General features: G+C 50.7%; 1 protein-coding gene across 1 annotated transcript; it reads left to right on the forward strand.

The window, feature by feature from the left end:
- The first annotated feature begins 405 nt into the window (after positions 1-405).
- Positions 406-9,162, forward strand: SELENBP1 (selenium binding protein 1). The gene is made up of 12 exons (XM_018068315.1): positions 406-492; positions 1,483-1,536; positions 2,284-2,396; positions 3,457-3,642; positions 4,246-4,366; positions 5,460-5,642; positions 5,842-6,020; positions 6,947-7,025; positions 7,451-7,572; positions 7,730-7,822; positions 8,560-8,678; positions 8,773-9,162. Exons 1-12 carry the CDS (start codon positions 489-491, stop codon positions 8,933-8,935), a joined length of 1,416 nt encoding a protein of 471 aa, XP_017923804.1. The 5' UTR covers positions 406-488; the 3' UTR covers positions 8,936-9,162.
- Positions 9,163-9,531: the final 369 nt, after the last annotated feature.

The following is a 9,531-nucleotide window of genomic DNA, read 5'->3' on the forward strand; positions in this document are numbered from 1 at the left end:
AGGGAATTCCCAGGTTTTTCTTTTCCAGCGGGCGAGTTTTCTTTTCCGGAGCTGCCCCGCTCGGTGCGTTACTGTTGCAGTAACTGGGAGCCGGGCTGGCATTCCCGGACTTTTTGAGCAGAATCCCGAGTTTTTGGGCAGAATCCCGAGTTTTTGAGCAGAAAAGCTGCGAGATTCCCAGGAAAAGGAGGAGGCGCAGGTGGAACGCGCGGCAGCGGCGGGGCACAGAAGTTCCCTCCGCTCTTCCCGAGGGGACTCCAGGTTGGATTTTTGTCCTTCCCGAGGGGACTCCAGGTTGGACTTTTGTCCTTCCCGAGCTCCGGCCGCGGCTCCTTCCCTGGATCCTCCCCTTGGCCGCTCCCCCGGGCCCGCCCGCCCCTTCAGAGCCCTCTCGGCTCCACCAAATCCCTCTCGGCTCCACCAAATCCCTCTCGGCTCCACCAAATCCCTCTCCGGGCGGCCCAACTTCCATTCCCAACCTCTCCACCATGGGTAAGAGCTCCAGCCCCGCATCCAGGCGCGGATCCCGCCGGGATTTGGGATCGGGGTGGGGGGTTCAGCCTTTCCCGTTCCTTTTTCATCGAACCCTCCGCGGGTTTGGAACGAGGAGCTCCGATCCCACCCCCGAACGCCTGTTGGGCTCTAATTAAGTGTTTAAAACCCAAATAAACGCTCGCTGATCGCGGGCACGGAGCGCTGAGGGAGATTGTTGGGGGAGGGAGGGCCTGAATTGACCTTTTTTGCTTCTATTTGATGGGTATTTTTAAGGACAGACCCCTCCGATTTCCATTTTGGCTCCGGGGACAGGAAGCAGAGGGAGGGACTAAAAGAGTTTGGGCGCTCGATTGTGAAATGTTGTGCGGTTTGCCAGGAATTCTGTCACCTTGGGGCTGCAAAACAGGGAAGGGTTGGAGGGTTTGGGTAAAAAACATGGTTCTGCCCGGGTTAAAAACCATCGATTGGGTAAAAAACCAACGATTCTGGCTGGGCAGGAATGTGTATCCTGGTGGGAATGTTGGTGCTCAGCAAAGCACCAAGATATAAATGTTCCATCGTAAAAAAAAAATCCTGAAAAAAACCCAAAAAATCCCCACTCCTGCAGCATTTCTGTGCAGGGAAAGCCCAGAGGCTTCCCAGGAATAACCACGGGGGTTGTTCCCCTTGGGAATTCTGTTGGGAATTCTGTCTCCTCAGTGCCCAGCAGCTCCCTCAAATACTGGACACCCTTTTCCCACATCCCAGACCTCTGGCACAGACAAAAGTGCTCTGAAAAGGGGAGGCTGAACTCCTGGAAGGCCCCAACTTCCCATTTTTCCTGAGGATGGAGCATCACCCCATGGATGTTTCCAGGAGCTGGAATGACCCTGGAGCCAGCAATTAAAAAAACTGGAGTTCAAATTCCTCCCCCTCTCCGTGCAAACCCCACAGTCCTCTTACAGATGTTGAAATAATTGGATTTTTTTCCTCTCTCTCTCCAATCAGCAAAATGTGGAGCCTGTGGACCAGGATATGCAAGTCCTCTGGATGCCATGAAAGGCAAGTTCTGGGACAGCTTTCCCAAAAATCCAGGCCAGCAGCAGTGGAATTGTTTTGGAATTAGGGGAAGGCAAGGTGGATGCCTCCCTGAGAGGCATGTGTGAAATATAGAAAGTATATGAAATGTATAATGTAAAATATATAAAGTATATGAATGTATAAAGTATGTGAAATATATAAAATATATGAAATATATAATGTGAAATATATAAAGTATATGAATATATAAAGTATGTGAAATATATAAAATATATAAAGTATATGAAATATATAAAGTATGTGAAATATAGAAAGTATATTAAATATATGAAGTATGTGAAATATATAAAATATATAAAGTATATGAAATATAGAAAGTGTGTGAAATAAAGTATATGAAATATATAAAAAATATGTGAAATATATAAAGTATGTGAAATATATAAAATATATGAAATATATAAAGTATATGAAGTATATGAAATATATAAAGTATATGAAATATATAATGTGAAATATATAAAGTATATGAAATATATAAAACATATAAAACATACAGAATATATAAAAGATATAAAATATATAAAATATATAAAATACATAAAATACATAAAATATATAAAATACAAAGGCCTCCTTTATAAAAAGCAAAAAGCAAAGGCAACCCTCAGCTTTACCTCCTGGGAAGAATCCCAACTCCCAGACAGGTGAAACCCTCACGTTTTTTTTTGGTAAAACTGAGTTTTTTTGGTACCTCTGTGCCCCCAGGTCCCCGGGAGGAGCTGCTCTACCTGCCCTGCATCTACAGGAACACGGGCATCCAAAAACCTGACTACCTGGCCACGGTGGATGTGGACCCCAAATCCCCCCACTACTGCCAGGTACCTGCTGGGGAGGGAATATTTGGGTTCCCAGAGTCCTTGACAAGTAAATATTTGAGTGGGGAAAGCCACAAAAACCTCTGCTTTAAATTTTCTTACTCCAAAATTAACATTTCTCCTTTTTCTCGAGGCCCTCCCAGGGCATTTTTAATATTTCTCTTTTTTTTATTTGTGACATTTACAACATTTATTTGTTGTAATAATACAAACGTTCAATAATAATACAAATAAATACAAAACAACAAATAGCAGGTGAACGTTCAGCCTTGGAAGGTTTGAGAATTCCTTGGGACATCTCACCCCCCCACACAGCAGGAATCACAACCTAATCCCTGGATTTCACCGATTCCTGCCTGACAAACAGCCCTTTCCTGCTCCTTTTGTGCCTTCCCACTTGGACACAAGGACCCATTTCCTTGCCATTGAGACCCTTTTCTTTGCCTGGGGGAAAAAACCCCAAAGCAGGCTGGGTTTGGAGCCAGGATTTCCAGGATTTCCAGGATTTCCAAGTGATCCGTGGAAGCAGGCTGGCTTTGGAGCCCTGATTTCCAGGATTTCCCTCATTTCCAGGTGATCCATCCAAGCAGGCTGGCTTTGGAGCCCTGATTTCCAGGATTTCCCTCATTTCCAGGATTTCCCTCATTTCCAGGTGATCCATCCAAGCAGGCTGGATTTGGAGCCCTGATTTCCAGGATTTCCAGGTGATCCATGGAAGCAGGCTGGGTTTGGAGCCCTGATTTCCAGGCTTTCCCTCATTTCCAGGCTTTCCCTCATTTCCAGGCTTTCCCTGATTTCCAGGTGATCCACCCTGGGTTTGGAGCCCTGATTTCCAGGATTTCCCTCATTTCCCTGATTTCCAGGTGATCCATCCTGCGTTTGGAGCCCTGATTTCCAGGTGATCCATGGAAGCAGGCTGGGTTTGGAGCCCTGATTTCCAGGATTTCCAGGATTTCCCTGATCCACCCTGGCTTTGGAGCCCTGATTTCCCTGCTTTCCCTGTTTTCCAGGTGACCCACCCTGGCTCTGGAGCCCTGATTTCCCTGCTCTCCCTGTTTTCCAGGTGATCCACCGCCTGCCCATGCCCAACCTGCAGGATGAGCTGCACCATTCGGGCTGGAACACCTGCAGCAGCTGCTTTGGGGACTCCAGGAAAAGCAGGAATCTCCTCATCCTTCCAGCCCTCATCTCCTCCAGGATCTACGTGGTGGATGTGGGAACAGACCCCAGGGCTCCCAGGCTCCACAAGGTTCACATCACAGTTTTATTTCTCATTTCTTTTTTATACCCAAGAGATTCCAAGGATTCCAGCTTCCAGAACATTCATGGAAACCTCTGTCCAGCATTAATTGGGAACTGGTGGCAGCTTTTATTGATAAAGTCCACACAAAACCATTGTCCCAAAGAAACACAAGTAAATGTGGTGGATTTTAAATTAACTTAAAATTAATTTTAAAAAGTTCCCAACCTGCCTCTGCAGTATTTCAGTCACAGTTGTTGTTTTTGACTACAAGAGGCACGTTTGGCTGACTGTGTTTTCCAGGGCTAAATTCAAATTTCTGTTGGATTTTCCATGATCAAACCCAGAAGGGATTTGTAACCCTTGGTTCCCAAACACGTGCTTTTTTGAACAGCAAAAAATTAAGGAAACATTTTAAATATGTCAAAATGAACATTTCTTTACGTCTCTTTTTTCGTGGAATCGATTGAAATTTCCCCAAAATAAACCCTCTGCTGCCCCAGGGTTCGTTTGGCAGAGACACAGACCTGGCAGAGGGAGGTTTGGGTCTGAATTCCTGGTTTTCCCACGTGGAATTATTTGGGTTTTCCTGCCTGTGCCTCCCCGTTCCAGGTGGTGGAGCCGACGGAATTGTTCGGGAAGGGGAACGTGGCCAACCCTCACACCTCCCACTGCCTGGGCTCGGGGGACATCCTGATCAGCTGCCTGGGGGACCCTGCTGGCAATGGCAAAGGTGCTGAGCCCCCCCTCGGGCTCCAGGGAAAGATTCCTGGCCCTCCTTGCTCCAGGGAAAGATTCCTGTCCCTCCTCACTCCAGGAAAGGATTCCTGTCCCTCCTTGCTCCAGGGAAAGGATTCCTGTCCCTCCTTGCTCCAGGGAAAGGATTCCTGGCCCTCCTTGCTCCAGGGAAAGATTCCTGTCCCTCCTCACTCCAGGAAAGGATTCCTGGCCCTCCTTGCTCCAGGAAAGGATTCCTGGCCCTCCTTGCTCCAGGAAAGGATTCCTGTCCCTCCTTGCTCCAGGGAAAGGATTCCTGTCCCTCCTTGCTCCAGGGAAAGATTCCTGGATCCTTCTCCCCAGGCCCGGGCTGCAAAAGCAGAACTTTTAAAATCTTTATTTTAAGAGCCCAGAACAATCCCAGACATCATTTATCCACCTCTAAATACACTTTTCAGGTTGTTCCAGGTTGCATTTCTCATTTTAAAACTTCAGGAGGGTTCTTGCCTGTAAATTTTGTTACTTTTTCCACCTGATAGCTGGGAGGAATTAGGAGAAATATGGGAGGAAAGGAATCCTCCTCCTTTTCCCAGGGGTTTTCCTACTGGGTCAGAGGCAAACATGTCCCTCAGTAGGTGGTTATTGGGAGTAGGATTTATCAGGACTGAGTAGGAATTATCAGAATTCAAGGATACTGGTGGCAATCCAAGAAAACCAGAGGTGACTCCTCCAGGAGTCCAGCAAACTGGACCTTAAAAAAATTCATTGTCATGTGATAAAAGCCTCTAAAAACCCAGGGTTTGTTTGCTTTAGGCCACAAGAGCAAAACCAGAATCACAAAACATTCACTGAAGTACAAAAGCAAAGCCAGAATCACAAAATATTCCTTGAAGGACAAAAAGCAAAGCCAGAATCACAAAATATTCCTTGAAGGACAAAAAACAGAACCAGGATCACAAAATATTCCTTGAAGGACAAAAAACAAAGCCAGGATCACAAAATATTCTTTCAGTGTAGGGTTGCATATCAGAAAACAGCTATTTAAATTATTTCTCCTCTTTAAAGCTTTGTGAATGTCTCCCAACACTTCTTTTTGGGGTCTGTGCCAGGGAGCTTTATCCTGCTGGACGGAGAGACCTTCGAGGTGAAAGGAAACTGGGAAAAGGGGGAGAAGGTCCCTTCCCTGGGCTACGACTTCTGGTACCAACCCCGGCACAACGTCCTGCTGAGCACGGAGTGGGGGGTCCCAAAGGCCCTGAGGGACGGGTTTGACCCCGCTGACGTGGAGAAAGGTGAGGAAAAATAAAATTATTCCTTAAAAATGAAATTATTCCTTCAAAATGAAATTATTCCTTCAAAATGAAATTATTCCTTCAAAATGAAATTATTCCTTCAAAATGAAATTATTCCTTCAAAATGAAATTATTCCCTCAAATCCTCCGTTAAATGAACGTTTCCCGTGCCGGTTCCTGCCCCACCCTGATCTCCCAGGGCTCTACGGGCGCCACATCAACGTGTGGGACTGGAGCAGCCACAGGCTGCTGCAGGCCCTGGATTTGGGGAAGGGCTCCATCCCTCTGGAGATCCGGTTCCTGCACGAGCCGGCGGCGGGCGAGGGCTTCGTGGGCTGTGCCCTGAGCGGGGCCGTGCAGCGCTTCCACAGGACACAGGTGGGGGACCTGGGGGCCTCTGCATCCCACAGGGAATCCCATCCCCGGGGATGGGAGCCTGGAAGGGGTTGGGTTGGGTTGGGGGAGCCTCTGCATCCCACAGGGATGGGATCAGGAACCTCTGCATCCCACAGGGATGAGATCCTGGAAAGGGGTTGAGTTGGGTTGGGGGAGCCTCTGCATCCCACAGGAATGGGGTCAGGGAAGGGTTGGGTTGGGGGAGCCTCTACATCCCACAGGGATGGGAGCAGGAGCCTCTGCATCCCACAGGGATGGGATCAGGGACGGGGTTGGGTTGGGGGAGCCTCTGCATCCCACAGGGATGGGAGCAGGAGCCTCTGCATCCCACAGGGATGGGATTCTGGAAGGGGTTGGGTTGGGTTGGGGGAGCCTCTGCATCCCACAGGGATGGGGTCAGGGAGGGGTTGGGTTGGGTTGGGTTGGGTTGGGAGAGCCTCTGCATTCCCACAGGGATGGGCTCACCAGGGATGGGATCCTGGAAGGTGCTCCCTGCTGGCCTTTGGAAGTGTGGGATTTGTCCCCAGGGTCACTGGGTGCTCCCTGCTGGCCTTTGGAAGTGTAGGGGAGACCTGAAGGTAGAGGAGGGAGGGACAGGGGAGTGTAGCCTGGAGACCCCAGAGCACTTTGAGATACTGTTCCATAGGAAAACCAGTACCATTCCCTCTGGGAATACTGTTACCACCCTCGGTAACACTCCCTGTGTGAATCCCCCCCTGTGCAGCCCCTGGTAAATAAATCCCACTGCCCAGTTCCCCTCCCTCTGCCCAGCCCAGCTGAGCCCTCTGGAGCTCAGCAAAGCAACCACCAGGAGCTGGACCCTGAGGACCCTCGTGGGTCCCTTCCAGCTCGGGATATTCCAGGATTTAGTGGCTCCTCAGGTAAGAATTCCGTGTTCCCTCCTGCAGAAAGGGGACTGGGCAGCGGAGAAGGTGATCGAAGTGCCCAGCAAGAAGGTGCAAGGATGGCTCCTCCCGGACATGCCTGGTTGGTGGGACCGTGCTGGGAAAGAAATGGGATGTTCTCCTCATCAGTTCCCTGCTCCAGAGCAGCTTTTGGCCTCATTTTGTCCTCAAATGGCAAAAAAAAGACCAAATTTAGGGGGGGGAGGTTCTGAGGTGACCGGATGAGGTTGTGCTCTGCTCCCACGCTGCTCCAATGCTTGGGGTCACTTTCTCCAGAAGAATCCTTGGGAGTTTGGGCCTGAGGGTGTCCAGGAATATATCCTGGGAATGCTTGGAGCATCCTGAACCTGCTTGGAGCAGGCCCTGGGATTCCAGGGTGGGTCGTGTCCCTCCTGCTCTCATGACTTTGAGCTTCTGTGAGCAGAGCTTTGGCAGAGAGCAGGACTGGGGACTGGGGCTGGTTTGGTGCTGATCCTGCTGGCTCAGCCCTGGGATTCCCTCCTGCAGGCCTCATCACTGACATCCTGATCTCCCTGGACGACAGGTTCCTGTACTTCAGCAACTGGCTGCACGGGGACGTGCGGCAGTACGACATCTCCGACCCCCGGCGGCCCCGCCTCGTGGGGCAGGTGAGGACAGACCCCCCCTGCCCACCTGGGGGTCAGCTCAGGAGGGGGGGTCCTCCTTTCTCCAAGAGGAGAAACGCCCCACTTTGCTTTGGCTCCGGGGTTTTAGCCCCGTTCTCTGCCTGTTCTCTGCCTGTTCTCCCCCCTTCCCTGCCCACAGGTCTTCCTGGGGGGCAGCATTGCCAGGGGGGGCCCTGTGACTGTGCTGGAGGACAAGGAGCTGCAGTGTCAGCCAGAGCCCTTTGTCATCCAGGTCAGTGTTCCCAGCTGATTCTAATCCACTGGAAGGTGCCCAATATTTAAAGGTAATTAAACCTTGATGGCCCGGGCAGGTGCCACGTCCGTGCCAGGGCCTCACCACCCTCACAGGGAAGAATTTATCCCTGATATCCAACCTCAATCTTCCCTTCTCAGCCTAAAAAAAAAAGTCATGGAATTGTTAAGGTTGGCAAAGCCCTCCAAAGTTCAACCACTGACCTGACATCATTCCCACTGAGCTGCCTGTGGAAGGTCTCGGGGTGTGGGAGGACTGAAGGGGGTCTGACTAAAACCTGTTGGCCACCAAAGCTGGGCAGTGGTGGAACCACCACCCCTGGAAGCGTTGGGGAAACGTGTGGATGTGGCACCTGGGCACGTGGTTTGGTGGTGCTGGGGGGAACAGCTGGGCTTGGTGATCTCAGAGGGCTTTTCCAACCTTAATAATTCCGTGATTTTGTGAAAACAACTCCGGGAAGCTCCACATCCTTCACCCTTACCTTTTCACCTGGTTAACTGTGTGAATTAAGTGGAACTCACCTGCAGTGACTCCAAGGCTCCTGTTAAGAAGGAAAAAGACTCCCAGTAAAAACTGTTCCCTCCCCAAAGCCGTGGATTTGACGTTCCTGCCCCGGGAATTTCGGATCTCTCCGAGCAGGGCTGTTTCCTTTCTCCTTGTGGCCACATCTCCTTTATCCAGCTTGGCTTGAGCCCCTCATCCTCCCCAAATTTCAGGGCAAGAAGGTTCCAGGTGGGCCTCAGATGCTGCAGCTGAGCCTGGATGGGAAGAGGTTGTACGTCACCAACTCCCTGTACAGCGGCTGGGACAAGCAGTTCTACCCCGACCTGCTCCGGTAAGGAGCCCTGGGCTCGGTTATTAACCAATTAACGAGGCAATTAACGCCCCAGCCCCTTCCCCCAGCGCCTGTTTGCTCGTGCCTTTGGCAGGGAAGGCTCTGTCCTGCTGCAGATCGACGTGGACACCGAGCGAGGGGGGCTGGCAGTGAACCCAAACTTCCTGGTGGATTTTGGGAAGGAGCCGGACGGGCCGGCGCTGGCCCACGAGATGAGATACCCTGGGGGGGACTGCACCTCGGACATCTGGCTCTGACCATCCTCCTGGGGCTGCTCCATCCCCTCCCAGAGCTTCCCAAACCTTCCCTTCATCACCAGGAGGATCAGGGCCCCTGGAGCTTTGCCCGCTGTCTGAATTCAGATTTCTCTTCCTGAGCTCTCACTTCCATCTCATTCCTGTGTCCCTGCACTGATGCCACAAAAATCAGCAATAAAATCACCCTTCAGCTCAGCTGGAGGTGCTTTTTTTCTTTTGGTCTTTCAGGCATTTTGGCATTTTGTGTCTCAGAGGCCACAGCTGTGAGGTCACTGTCGTTTGTCTGACAAATGTGTGTCCTTTTTTTGGGGGGATTCCAATGGAACTACAAGTCTGCCCTTGGAAAAGGCACCTTCTCTGCCCGTGGCCAGGGGAGGGCAGGCTGCACCTTCGCCATCAGAACTGCTCCAAGGACTGCCTCTTCCTCCACCTGGAATTTCAGGTCCTGCTTTTCCCCGGACCACAAACTACCTGACAAGGATTCCACGTCCTCAGCAGCACCTGGAGAGCAGGAGGAGGGTCTGCAACTCCCACAGTTCCCTCTGGATTTGGGGAAACACTGAGGGGAAGGAGAACTGAGAATTCCCAAGGGACTG

The sequence above is a fragment of the Manacus vitellinus genome, unplaced genomic scaffold, assembly GCF_001715985.3.
Source record: "Manacus vitellinus isolate BGI_N305 unplaced genomic scaffold, ASM171598v3 scaffold_138_pilon, whole genome shotgun sequence".
Classification (NCBI taxonomy): Eukaryota; Metazoa; Chordata; class Aves; order Passeriformes; family Pipridae; genus Manacus; species Manacus vitellinus.